At 38.6% G+C, this 14544-nt stretch overlaps 1 protein-coding gene across 4 annotated transcripts in view; it reads right to left on the minus strand.

Moving 5' to 3' along the window:
* The window catches only part of BMP5 (bone morphogenetic protein 5), an 82683-nt gene that overhangs the window by 52144 nt on the left and 15995 nt on the right, over positions 1-14544 (minus strand). For all 4 annotated transcript variants that reach the window (XM_061622995.1, XM_061622994.1, XM_061622996.1 and 1 more), the window contains one exon: positions 104-296. In XM_061622995.1, the coding sequence (XP_061478979.1) occupies positions 104-296 (193 nt within the window). The remainder of the gene's footprint in view (positions 1-103; positions 297-14544) is intronic.

The following is a 14544-nucleotide window of genomic DNA, read 5'->3' on the forward strand; positions in this document are numbered from 1 at the left end:
GGCCACAGTCTCGCTTACATGCATCCTTCAAGGAAACCCCCCCCCTCTGATCTCTTGTTGCAAATGGAGAAATAATCTGAAATACAATCAGAAAAGAAGGCACCTGTTTGGGTACTCCTTAATTATCTGATAAATGCTAATCTTAATGGTTTCATTCTCAAATCGACTGTAACTTCGATCCTTGTAAATCCGGAATTCAGCTGCTGTCACTGCCTCTCCATGTGGGATCTGAGTCAAGTCAAATCGAAATTCTTTGTAATGTCGTCGTTGGTGGGAAAAATCCTTGTCTCTTTCAACTGTGAAAATAAAATAAAAATAAAAAGGTAAAAATATATCACCCACAATTAATTCAGGATTCACTGTATATGCTTAAAGATATAAACAAAGATTGCTGCAGGGAATTAGGCAAAGAGTCAAACCACAACCCCTGAGTTATATAAGCCAAGTGTCATGAGGTCAAAGGGAAAAGCCCTTCGTGATTACATTCAACATTTCAGAACACAGACAGCTGAAGGAAAATCTTGCAATGTGACAGAATATATATTTTTAAAGTAATAAAGATGTAGACAAAATACAAGAAGAAGAAAATTACAGAAGAATTCAGAAACTGGTTTGGTTTGGTTTACATGTAGGAATTGTTTGTAGATGATCTTGGCGTGTTTGAGAAAGCATTTGAGAAGGAAGACAAGAGAAGAAGCTCACTCATCTTGACTGAAATCATAATTCTATAACAGGCCAAAATACATTATAATGACTGCAAAAATTATGTTTGCTCTGCTCTCATGTTGTGGCATTACTATTCTCAGGATATAAGAATGTGAACAACATGATGATAAAGCTAAGTGGTTTCCACACAGCAAATGAAACAATGTTATGAACTTTGAAAAATGTCTTGCTTGTGCAAACGTTGCTGTACACAAAGGATTCTGCAACAGTAAGATGTCCCACTAGATACCACAAATGTCTGCCATGAAATCTTTGGATTGGAAAAACTATTCTTTCAGCATCAGGTAGGGATGGGTGACTCTGACAATTTCAGTTTTTCTTGTTTCTTACTTTTCTGATCTTAAATTCAGTTCTCCAAATTTCCACACTACTGTGGGTTTTTTTAAAAGTCCTTATGAAAATTAATCAGCATTTTACTGCAAATTTATCCTAACGTACACATATTTTGCCTGACATATACCAATTTTGCCTGACATATACATTTTTGCAAAGCACACTTTCCTAATATAATGCATTTTTGTATGTTGTAACTTCCTAGGTAGTTGGGGTGGGGATTGAAATCACTTTTATCTGCAGTGACTTGGACTCCACTGCTTCCACGGCACTGCACTGATGCATCCAGCACCCTGTGTCTGGTCACGTTTGCTTGGGTAGCTTTAGTCATTCAGGATATAGACAAGGTATTTAGAGAAGCTAAGCCTACCACCTCTATGCTTAATCCTTGCCCCTCTTTACCTGTAACAGGATTGGGCTGAATGGCTGGGGTACTAGGGATTTTAAATGCTTCTCTGCATGAATGTGTGCTCCCAACCATACTGAAAGAGGAGGTTGTGCAGGTGCTCCTGAAAAAAGTCATACTGGACCCAGAGGATGGTCACCAATATACCCTTCTTAAGAAAGATGGTTGGGTGTGTGGTGGCCAGGCAACTCAAGATAAACTTGGAAGACACTGATATAAATTCTAATCTGATTTCAGGCTTGAGAGGCACTGTTTTGTCACCCTGATAGATTTCCTATGCCAGGAGGGAGACAGGGGGAAGTACAACCTTGTTGATTCTCTTTGGACCATTTGGTAGCTTTTGACACCATTAACCATGGTATCCTTCTAGACCAGCCTTTCCCAACCAGTGTGCCTCCAGATGTTGTTGGACCACAACTCCCATCAGCCTCAGCCAGCATTGCCAATGGTCAGGAAAGATGGGAGTTGTGGTCCAACAACATCTGGAGGCACGCTGGTTGGGAAAAGCTGTTCTAGACCAATCATCTTGGGTGGGAATTGGAGGTAGCACATTGGTAGTAACCAGAGACAGGGCCTTTTCAGTTGTTGCACCCCCTCTTTGGAATTACCTTCCCAAGGAAGGTTACTTAACATCATTGTTTCCTTTATGGTTATTTTATTTATCCAGACCTTTGTTTCAGTTTTTATGCTGGAATTTTTAACTAATTGCTGTGATTTGTTTAAAAGATTTTAACTGTATTTGTATGGTTTTATTCTACATGCCACTCTGAGAGCTATGGCTGAAGAACAGCTAACAAATAATCAGAATAAATAAATTTAAAAATTGTTTCAGTTCAATGACACCCGGATGAGCATTGTAATTTGAATGTTAATATACACCCAGATGTGAATTTGCATACACTGACTGAGTGTGTTGAAGTCTGTTCTCATGGGGATCTGCTTTGCTGGATCAGGATGACTGACTCCAGATTTAGGTTCATTAAAAACACATTGAAATCAAAGTAACTAAAGCACAAAACACTGTAGCAATAAAATCATGTCTTCCCCCATTAAGCATAAATACTTTCAAACATCTCCCCAATATTCTTTAATAGCAAACTCCTTGGTGTTTTTGTTTATTGTGTAATTACTTACATTTGCAAGTCAGACAATAATTTTGACTTTAATCTCTACACTGTACAGAATAGCTTAGCCACAACGAATAAGTTAGGCCATTCATATCCATTAAGGGCAATGTCAAGTTAACTTTTCTTTTCGACAAAAATTGTAAACTTTTCACCTAAACAATCTATATTAGGACAGCCATAGTGCATTTAAAAATATTTTCAAAAGGGTAAGATTTTATTGCTAACAAGGAACTTCCACAGAGACACATATAAATGGGTCATCCTGCCCTCAAAGGCCTAGGGCCTGTCAGTGAAAAGAAGCAGGATACACTTGATTTAGTAACTCTAATTCGGACTGCAAAACTTTTTTTAAAAAAGTACCAAGTTCAAACTTGCCCTCTTTAGAAAGGTGCACACACAACTAGGCATATCTTCACAAGATGCCAAACTGTATTAGTTGAATTAAAGTCATATTAGCATCAAAACACTTTTTCCATTTATTTTCAAAGAAATGAAGCATAGCATTTTTTATGAGTAAAACTGGTGCCAAGTCCTTCCTTTGGCCTTTCTGTATTCCCTTTATCTACTGGTTCCAATAACAATAACAGCAGCATCCTCCATATTTTTGGGAATATGTGCTGTTTAAAGAGAACCTTCCTGATGTGGCAATCAATCCTTGATTCTTTTCAAGGGTTCAGGGGAGGTCAGGGAGATAACCATGTTCAGACAAATGCTGCACCGCCTGAGTCAGATGCTCCCTTCTTAGCCCTGTTCAGGCATTAGACCCAAACAGGAACTATTTAACATGAACAGGAGGCATGGAGCCTTGTGCATCAGTTCCATCCACAATGTTTGCACGTCAGCCCTGCCCTCTCCGTTTTCACCCTTCCTGTACTGAACAGGGAAGGACTGAAGAGGTCCATCTACATGCACTTGCTTGAACACAAGTAGACCGTATACACGATGAGGAAATCTGATAAAATCAGCCTTCCCAATTGGTCAGAGGTTTCTACCTGCATTCAAGTAAACATGAGTAGACACCCTTTCAGATCTTCCCCATTCAAAACAGCAATGTGGAGGATTGAACAGGCAGGAATGGAGATGTTGGGAGCAGAAGTAGCATGCAAAGTTATATACCTCCTACTCATGTCAGTGGTTCCTCTTCAGATAGAATATTAGAATAATAGATAATGACTTGTGATGAGGGAACGGGATGAGGCAGATGAGATGAAAACAAAAGGCTTCTAGCCAATTTCTTTTGTTTAACAAAATTTGTATAGTGCTTACTAGAAGGATAGACCTTTACGACAGTCTAAAATATTCATTTAAAATACCAATAAAAACAAAAAAGTTTTATATATATATATATTATATATATTAAAAAGTTATATATATATATATAGTCCAATATAAACCAATTTAAAAACTTTAAATCCCATTTTGGGAGAAGGGGGAAACAGTTGTTACGAACTAGTATTTAGCTAGATTGCGTCAGACACTCTTACCAGGTGATATTTCACCCTAACAGAGATGGAAGGTTCTGTCAGTTTTGGATCAGTTTCTCGTTTTTCCAATCTTAAATGTAATTCACATTTCTGCAGCAATTTGCATTTTTAAAAAAATCTCACAAAAATTCTTCAGCATTTTTGTGAAAATTTCTCTCAATAAATATATTTTTGAATGCAGTTTTGAATAAATTACACATTTTTGCTATCAATTTCTCCAAAACACAATGTATTGTTGTGTGTGATTTTCATTAATATATTTATTTTTATGCACACTTTCCCCTAATATATGCATTTTTGTAAACATTGTTTAGCTGGAAAACTGTATTGCTAATATCAGATGAGAGAAATTTTGAAGGATGGCTGTGTCTTGGTTCTCATATTGTTTCAGAAATTGTGGTTTTTTATATTCAATTTTAAATGTGAACTGACTTAAATTTCTCCCCCATCACTATTAGTACTGAGTAACATCTGGACATGATGTTTCCCCCCCCCCAATGAGTTTGTCATGTGTATCACTGAATAGTAAAACCTCAGTATTCATCTATCTGTTGCTTACTTTAAAAATATCTGAAAATGAGGTTGTGAACAAGACCCAATTTTAATCCATACACATGATAGCTCTAACACTTCACAAATGTCCCTGCTTTCTGTTAAGATATCTATATATGACTATTAAATATTAAATTTTATGTGATGGCGGATGGCTTAACGTGAATCTCCATAGCCTCAGCAGAAGTAGGAAAGTAAACCAGCCTGTACCGACCACCTCTGGGTGATGGAGGTTACTGTAAGCTGACATAGAACAAAGTGCGCATGTTTACATCTTGAACTCAATGAAATGATGGTTTATCTTCAGTAAATATTTTTTGTTATCTGACAAGTGCAGGTTAAAGGTTTCAAGAATTTCCTCTTGAAATTACTGAGTGCTCTTCCTGATGAATGATAATTGAAAGCAGAGGCTGGAAATATCAAACATAGTAGGTGACAGATAAGCTTCAGATAAATGCAGAGACTCTGGTTCCTACACACTCAAAGGGCAGAGGCCCCAGGAATTAGCTATTGTGTTACTGGGAACAGGCAGACACATCAGACAGTTATCTGTCCCTTTCTCTGTCTTCCACCTTCAACCACCCAGATGCCAGAAACCTACTTTCATCATCACCACACATCTTAGATTCGTCTTCAGGAATTCTAAGTGATGCATGAGAAAGAATGAACATTCACAAAGTAAATAGAAAAGGGAGTTAGATCAGGATGAAAGACTATACATATTTTTTCTGTAAGCATTTTCAATTTACTTTATATTTTGTGACTTCAGTTGATGAGGCCTGTTTCTGAGTCAGCTAGTAGGCAACTCATTCTGTGCACAATAATCCTGTGCATGCTTGTGACATAGCTAAGGCCCTGCTGCAACTCAAATGTCTTCACCCACCCCACAATGTGTCTTCCTGGTAATATATCAAAAAAGAAACCCGGGATGCTATGACATCATGTTCAGCATTTTTCATCCTCTGGCAAGGGGAAATTTGTTTTATTGTACTTTTTCCATGCATTTGGTTTTCAATTGATTATTAAGTTGTTTTGTATTTTATGGATTTTTAAGCTGCTTTAAGATATTTTCTTGTGAAAAATAATCACTATAATGATAAAACAGAGCCATGCAATGACATTGTATTATGCCTTTTTAAAAAACCCAAACATTACTACTGAGCTGTATGGCATATGAGTTGTATGTATACATATATATGTATATGTATGCCATATACATATGAGCTATATGTATGTCTAGGGCAATGGGAGTTGGAGTCTAGCAACATTGGCAGCCCCTCAGTTAGCCGTTACATGGGACTTTCTTCCAATTAAACATCCGGAGAATTAGGCTGAATCTGCATTTTAAGGCAAGTCTTAGTAAAAGGGAGAAGTGAGGCTATAAACTGCTTATAAGTCAAATAAACCACCATAAGCCATGCATTCTTACAGAAATCTGAAATCATATCTAATCTTTTAAAACAGATATCAAAAGCCTTAGCTCTTCAGTTTCCAGAATTGCTGGAGTTGGGAGGAAACAGATTTTCTTGCACACTCATCAATTTGGGAAACTGAACAGCTAAAGCTTTTACTTATCTCTCTCTTTTATTAGATTAGGTAAGATTTTGGATTTCTGTTAGAACCCAAGGCTCATGACAGTTCATAGTGTTTTTAAACTTTTAAACATGTTTTAGATAAGGTGCTACTAAACAAAATGACCCCTTGAACTCTGTCCCTTCAGTGTCAATGCAGGGTTGCTCTATCCCTCCCCCCTCAAAAAAATAGTCCTAAGAATTTGGTCTTTGACAGAGACTTATCTGCAGACTCCAACCAGTGCATGATGAAGTCTTGTACTTGTATAAACCTCTTACCACACAACCTGCCTTTATTAAAGAGTGCTCTCAATATCTTTCACTTACTTTTCATAATTTTAAAAGCCCCCATTTAAAATATATGTGAAAACAATATATTTCAATTAAGGAAACCATATCACCTCATAAAGTAATGTTTCAATGAAAAGTTAATTTGTAAACATGTGTTATTCATTCCATTTATAATTTCCTTTTACTTCCCAAGTCATATGTAGTTGTTTTGCAAGTCAAAACAAACATTACATTGCAGCTGCCACCCTAATTATTAAATTCTGGAAAGCATTTCTGTTGTTGATTGTAAATGGGAAAATGACACCTTGTCTTTCCTATGCGAGTTTGATCCTTGCCAGCGACAGAACATTTAAATGAATGAATGAATGAATGAATTGGGATGATAGGATGTCTGGAAACCAGAAGTCAATGAAAATATTAGTACTGTGGCACAGATGGAGCTAGATATTTCTTTGCTTAGCGCCTACTGAACTCCATCCATTATTTGATAGATTTATTTATTTGTATAGCTTCTATATTATGACCAAAATCAAAAAACATTCATGTCTTTGAACCATATAGCCTACCTCAATATCTGCAAACGTTCTCAGGTGCTCCCAACATAGAGTACCCAACATGGAGCCCTCCTGATGTTGTTGGACTTCACATTCTGTCAGCTGTAGCCACCATGGCCAAAGGTCAGCTATGATGAGAGTTGTAGTCCAGGAACATCTGAAGAACACTACACTGGCTACTCCTGTTCTGGAACATAACAGACCCATAGGAATGCAGCTGTCTGCTTTATTTCAGGATATTTCACACATGCATAATTTTACAGAACAAATCCCAACAGTTCTGTGGTGATCTTTTATTTAATTTTATTTTCCATATGGCCCCTTGGATTGGGTGTAGGGAGAGGTGAAGGTGCAAATAAATATTTTGACTTAGAATCATAGAATTGTAGAGTTGGAAGGGGCCTATAAGGCCATCGAGTCCAACCCCCTACTCAATGCAGGAATCCAAATTAAAGCATATCCGACAGGGGGCTGTCCAGCTGCCTCTTTAAGGCCTCCAGTGTTGGACAGCCCACTACAGTTAACTGATCCTGAGCTGCCCTAGCCCCTGTCCACTCTGCATATGTTCCTGTGTATAATGATTTGCAAAGGTTTCCTGGCAATCGCATTGTGGGATCTTAGAAATTAAATACCAGATATGTGGAGGGGGGAGGGGGGATTGTCCTCAGGAATTCAGTGTGAGAGATAAAGAGGTTTAATCCTTTCTTCACCAGCTGTGATATAGGTGAAAATTGAGCCCAGCACACAAATGTCAATTAGCTTTAGGAAAATGCTATGGGGAGGGAGCACAATTTTTACCAATAGCAACGGCCAGGGAGGGAAGGCTTAAATTTCCCCTCCCCATGTGCTGTACTTCTGAAGACAACCACCCTTCCCCACTGCACCTTGCATTTAATTTATAAAAACCTACTTCATGATTAATAATCACGTCATTAACATCACAGGTAGTTTTGCTCTCTCAGTCAGTACAATACAGGAGGTTTCCTTATGTTAATCTTAAATTGTAGGCCTTTCATGAAAAAAACCAGTTTATTCAGAGTGTCCCTTTGTCAGAGTCCAGGGGATGAGTTTGAAGATGTAATTTTGTATCACAGTCTGTCACAAAAACCCAGGTCTGTCAAATATTTCAGTCTCAGAAGATATCCAAATTTCAGACTAATCTCACTCACTCCTGTGCTGAAATCTGATTATTCAGGTTAGCTTTGTATTGTTCTGTTTCACCATCATAAAGGTAAACACCACTGGTAATTATGGTAAGCATTTCAGGTGCTGATTTGCTAGATGTTGGCAATATATTTACAAGACAATTTTGCTCTTCTGCCAGCTTTGCATGACCTCCACTTATTTTGCAAATTTAAATAGCTCTGAAAATCTTAGCTCAGACCTAAAATATTGCAATCAGATTTTGCCAGTCCTTAGCTATGAGATCTGAGTCAATTTTACATCTGAAATGTAATTAAATAAAAGCCTTTAGATCACTAGCTAGTTCCCTAGGTCATAAATACATGAAGATGTACAGTGCACGCAGGCTGTAATATCAATTTTCCTCTCTCAAAACAGAAAGCCCTCTAAAGAATGGAGCTAACACTACCTTTTCAGTAAGGAAAGCTTTGGGAAATTAATATCATTCAGGTATGGATCAGAATACAGTAAAGCTCCTGTTTCAAGTAGGGAAGTCAAATTTTCCACATTGACTTCATCTCCTGTTAGGGAACCAGTTTCTACTATAGTGTTCCTGATTAGTAAAAGAGTAAGGTGAGTCTATAATTGCTTATAAGTCAAATAAATTGTTCTGCCTGCTAAGGTTGAAAAAATAAGAGGAAAGTCAAGTTCACATTATGTTGTTTTAATTACAGCCTACTGTTTTCTACTTGACTTTCGTATTGTTCAATAGCAAAACAGATGCAATGAAAAGGGGCCCATTAACAGCTGAGTCCTTAAAAACCTACAAGCCAGCATGTCAGTCCAAGTCAGCCTAGAGATTAGTGAACCACCACCAAAAAAAAAAATCTGCTTGAAACCCCCCTGGATACAATGAAGGCTCAGAAATGTTCACTGCTACTGAATGTGTCAGATTCTTTGTGAAGTACTGATTCCAATAACACTCATAACTCATTTTCCTTGAATTTTTCAAAGCCAAGGTCTGCTCTTACTTATGCACTACCTCACCAGAGCTTTTGGCTTGCATTCAGCTAGGAAAACAGTAGTACAATTTTTGAATCGGGTGTGTATGGGTTTGAAAATTAACCTAAATCTTTGGAGAAGGACCTGGATTAAGCATCTGCTTTGTATGCAGATGGTCCCAGGTTCAATTGCTGGCACTTCAGCATAAGGATGGGAGAGAAACCTTTTAGAAATCTCAGAAAGTTGCTGCCAGTCAGGGCAGACAATACTGACCTAGATGAACCAATGATCTAACTCAGTATAAGGGAAGCTCCTATCTTCCCATGAAAACCGGTTTTGAAGCTAATGTTAAGGAGGAGATGGTCAGGGCCAACAACTTAGGCAAGGATTGACACACTCATTTTAAGGGACATCCCCTATTCTAAAGGACTTTTGTCTCCTTCAGAACATCAACATAAATCAGTTATGAGGAAACTGTGGCCCTCCAGCTCCCATCGTCCCTGATCATTGGCTGTACTGGCTGGGAGTGATGGGAATTCAGAGTCCAGGGCTATAGCTGCCCCGTTCCTGACATAAAAGTATCAAATAAAGTGGGCATCCATTTCTGTAGAATACTTCAGTTCTAAGGGCAGAGTCATAATATTTTAAGAGCAGCCACGGTAGTTTGACACCACTGCTTTATAAACACACCTGGGATAGAAATATTTAAGTAGATAAAATAAAACAAAATAAATAGTAAACATTCCAGGAAACATTGGCATGAGCAAATTCCACGCTGATCTCTGTGATGCAATAATTCCTCAAAACTCACCTTCTACTGGAAAAACATGATCCCTTGATCATCAGAAGCAGTGGGGAAATTTCTCCCACATTATTGTAACCTGAAGCTAATTATCTTGTACACTCTAATTAGTATACTCCAATACTCATATTGCTCCTTTCTTCTAACTGTACCAAACAGCTTCATAAAAATGGAGAGAAAAAGTTCCCAGACTTTTAATGAAAATATTATGTCCTTTCATATCACTTTAAGATCCCATTGCTTGCCTCATACATAGTAACAGTTATACATACTAATACCTGGTTTAAAATGTTATGGATGCTTTAACTTTACATCAGGCCTGGGATCTTTAGAATTGTTCAAAGTCATATGAAAAGACCACAACCTGAGACCCTATACAGCTACTACCAGTCAGAGTAGACAATACTGAGTTACATGGTCAAATAGTTTGACCTGGGAAAACGGAGCTTCCTGTGTTCCAGATGGGTGCTCCTTGTGACAACTATGATCAGATCAACGCTATCTGCACTCAAGTGCCGTTGCTGATTATTCAAAGAGCCTACATCACGAATAATGCTTTTGGAGAGCATTCCACCTCAAAAAAGCAAACAGGAAAGCCCTTTATCACAATAAAAAGCACTTGATCAACAGGTTCACCTTACTACAAGATCTTGAAATTACAGCCATCCATCAGACTAAAGAAATAAGGAAACCTCTCATGAGACCAGGCTTTAGTACTATAGCAGTTATTATTATTAGCCTTTATATCCTCTCCACGAGGTTTTGAGAGCTCTCATCCTCATTTCAAAATGTTAAAACAGGATGCAATTAAGTAAAATTAACAACAGGGTCAGATGGTCAGCAGATAAAAATTGACCCAAGCAAAGTATCATACAGAAGCCAAGGAATGCACAGTACTGAATGCACGGTATTGGTTTTTTTAAAATCCAAACAACTAGATAATATTAAACAATTTTGTTTTAAGTGATCTGGTTTTAGAAAACTTAATATACTGCATTCTGCCTTCCTGATTAAATACATGAAGGCTACAATCCTAAACACATGTCCTAGGGAGTAATCCTTGTTGAATACAGTGGGCTTTGCTTCCAAGTAACCAGGCATATGATTACACTTTAAGGTAGCTATATTGCATTATAGTTTTTGTTCTCTGTATTCACTTGTAGTAACACTTACTAATACTGGCATTGTCCACTATAATCATTACGTTTGCACAATGTTTAGAAACCCCAGAATTGAAATCTGTGTAGCAATGTTGAACCATATCTTTGCATATATTGCTTTTTTAAGCAATAAAACACGCATATAACACACAAGTCAGAAGATACTCCAAACAATGGATGGGCTTCCTTTCTCCCTTCATAGATGGCTTCCTTCTGCCTTCCCAGTTTAGTGCTAACCAGTTTGCTGTGACATCCCAATTGACACATTCTGCTAAGTGATTTCCTCCAAAACAGAGACTGAAATTGTGGTCAGTAGTGGGACTGCAATCTTTGATTTGGAAGGAATCACTAACTTCAGTCTGCTGAGTTAGGTGTCATTGAAAACTATGGTTAGTGCCGAACAGGCAAGGGTGTTTAAACCTATGCAATAGGTAGTATGCCAGGCTAAACCAGAGATGGGAAACCTATAGCCCTCCAAATGTTGTTGGACTACAACTCTTATCATCCCTAACATTAGTCATGCTGGCTGGGGCTGATGGAAGTTGAAATCCAACAACTTCTGGAGGGTCACTGGTTCCCCTAAGGTGTGTTAAACTACAGTTTGCAGAATCATATCAATCAAAATGAATCAAAACAATCCACTAATATGTTCCCCTTTTAACAACACTTTAGAAGAATGTACAACTGAAACACAAGGACCAAATTTTAACTCTTAAGGTGAGCATCCCAATTCAATTGCATTGCACAGACTAATCAAAGGCAATTTAGATATTGTGGATATAAAAGACTGAATCAAACCACTTTCTCTTTGGGGAATTATAGGACTGCAAAATGTTTTAGTTCCATCAGTCTTGGTTCCTCTAATAAACAAAGCACTGACCTCCTAGCATACTGGAAATGAAAAGCTGGACAGAAGGAGAAGAGTATTATCTTCTTGACAAAAGCCAGGTTTGGGAAGTGCTTTTAGGGTCAGATATTTTGTTCATAAACAAGAAATAAGATTGGGACAGAAACTGAGTATTTTGGGTGGGATTTCTTAGCAAGGCTGAGACAAAACTTATATGGTTTTATCTTGTTTTTAATATTGAAAGGCAACTTTCAGTTTTTCAGATCATACCGTTTCGCTAGAATTCTTCTTATTGTCATTTTTTTCTTTCTCTTTGCCATTGCAGTCTAATTCCCTTGCCACATTTGTCCACTCTATTGTTTGATCCAGGGGTGAGGAACCTCTGGTCTCCAGGCCACCCATGGCCCTTCAAGGGGTCCCTTTTGGGCCCCCAAGGCCCTTTCCTCCAAACCATGCCCACCTGCCAACCAGTGACGTCAGCATGATCATGTTCCCAGCAGAGAACAAGATCATGCAGCCCAAACAACAGGATTTAATCCCCAGTCACCAGATGAGTAGAGATTAAGGTCCTGTGCAAAAACACCCTTTGAAGCAGCTCATGCATGTGAGCTACTTCAAAGAGGCTTTTGAGAAGGCTTTAAGACAGCTCCTGTGTTCCTGTTTGCTCCAACTGGAGTGCAGGGGCTGTCTTAAAGTCTTTTGCAAGTCTCCCCACACTACCCTCAAGTCTCCATGATCAGGGAGTTAAAGGGGGAAGAAGGGAGACTTGCAAAAGCATCTTCCAAGTCTCCCTGCATGTCCCGTTTAATTCTCTGTGATTGCCGAGTTAAAGGGGGAGTGGGGAGACTTCAAAGAGGCTTTTCTAAGTCTCCCTCTCCTTTATGTTTCTGAACACAGAGGCTTAAGGGAAGCACAAGGGATTTGACAGATGGGTGCCCCCTTCTGCCTGCCAATCATGAGATGTCATGATGTTACCATATGATTGATGGGTCAAATTTGGCCCACAAGACAGACCCTGATAAGGATCTAGCCCGTGGACCCAAAAAGATTCCCAGCTTCTGGTTTAATCCTACTGGCTGGATGATCTTTGAGATCATTTATGTAGATCTTTGCTATGTCCAATATGAGGTCATCACAGATGCTTGCGAACAGAACAATGTCGGTTGCCAGGACCAATCAAATTCAATGATAGTGAGAAAACAGGACTGAGAACAATAAAAAAGGAAGGCAGTGGCAGTTAGAAGCAGCAGAACATAGGCACTTGCTGTATACTCATCCATCTAGCTCGGTATTATCTACACTGATTGGCAGCAGCTCTCCAGGGTTCCAGACTAGGGAGACATTCCCAGTCCTACCTGGAGATGCTGGGAATGAGGGACCTTTTGCATGCAAAACGATGCTCCACTCCTGAGCTACAGCTGTTTTCTGGCTGCAGCCAAGGAAACAAAAGTGTTCCGAACATCATAGAAATAACGTGCTTGAACTTTTTTTTGTATGAAGGAAGCATCTTTTTTTTAATTGATTGCTTATTACATACCACACTCTCTTCATACCTCACAATGCGTTACCAAACTGATATATTAAACACAACCTAATAGCCTGTAACAAACAATAATACTTAAGGAATCTGTGTCTCAAAACAAGGACTTAACGTTCTTGCATATCGTCAGCTTTGCACAGAAAACATCCCAGTCCTCAGTGCAAAATTGAATGTCCCTCAACCGCCTCCACCAAAACAAACTAAGCAGATGTCAGGACTGACAGGTTTTGCCTGCTAGAGCACTCATGTATTTTATAGGAATCTTTAGCCAGGGGTGTTATTTTAAGAGATGAGCAAATGGGGAAACCCCATGGCCTAGCCAATAAAATATGAACTTTCAGTGCAATGAAGCACTCATAAATATGACTCTGAACAAGGGGATTCATTGTTTCAACCGACCTCCTTTTTTTTGCTGCTCTTCTGATCTCAGCCTCTCTGTGTGCGTCATGGCACCCCTCATCCTTTAACCTGTGGTTTTTAGAAAGCTAGCTACTATGTTATTTATGGCCAGAAGCATTAGTAGCTGCTCTGTGTACTCCCTGCGTGCACACATACTGAGGTGGGATGGGGTATTTGTGTATGTGTGTGTTTTATTTTGCTGGGATGAAAGGATTTGCCTCTGGAGCTGAGGTGATTACTATACTGTAAAAAGGTCTCAGCAATTCAGATCCCTTCCTCCAATTACAAATCTGTGAGATCTTTTCCTTCCCTAACTGCTCTTTAAAAAAAAAATGCATTGTAATATTTCATTCTGTTTATTTCAGTTTTCATTCTTTCTATCTATATTATTTTTTCCAGTGTGTCACCCTTTCATATCCTACTACCCACCAAATAAACTCCATTTACTTGTAGGTCAAGCCATGCAAGCATTGTGGCACACAGGGTGGTATTACATGCTAGTCCTACTCTGAGTAGACCCATTGAAATTAATGCACCTGGCTAACTTGAAAATGGAAATGGACTGCCTTCAAGTCGATTGCAACTTATGGCGACCCTATGAATAGGGTTTTCATGGTAAGCGGTATTC

Source organism: Rhineura floridana, chromosome 4, assembly GCF_030035675.1.
Source record: "Rhineura floridana isolate rRhiFlo1 chromosome 4, rRhiFlo1.hap2, whole genome shotgun sequence".
Lineage (NCBI taxonomy): Eukaryota > Metazoa > Chordata > Lepidosauria > Squamata > Rhineuridae > Rhineura > Rhineura floridana.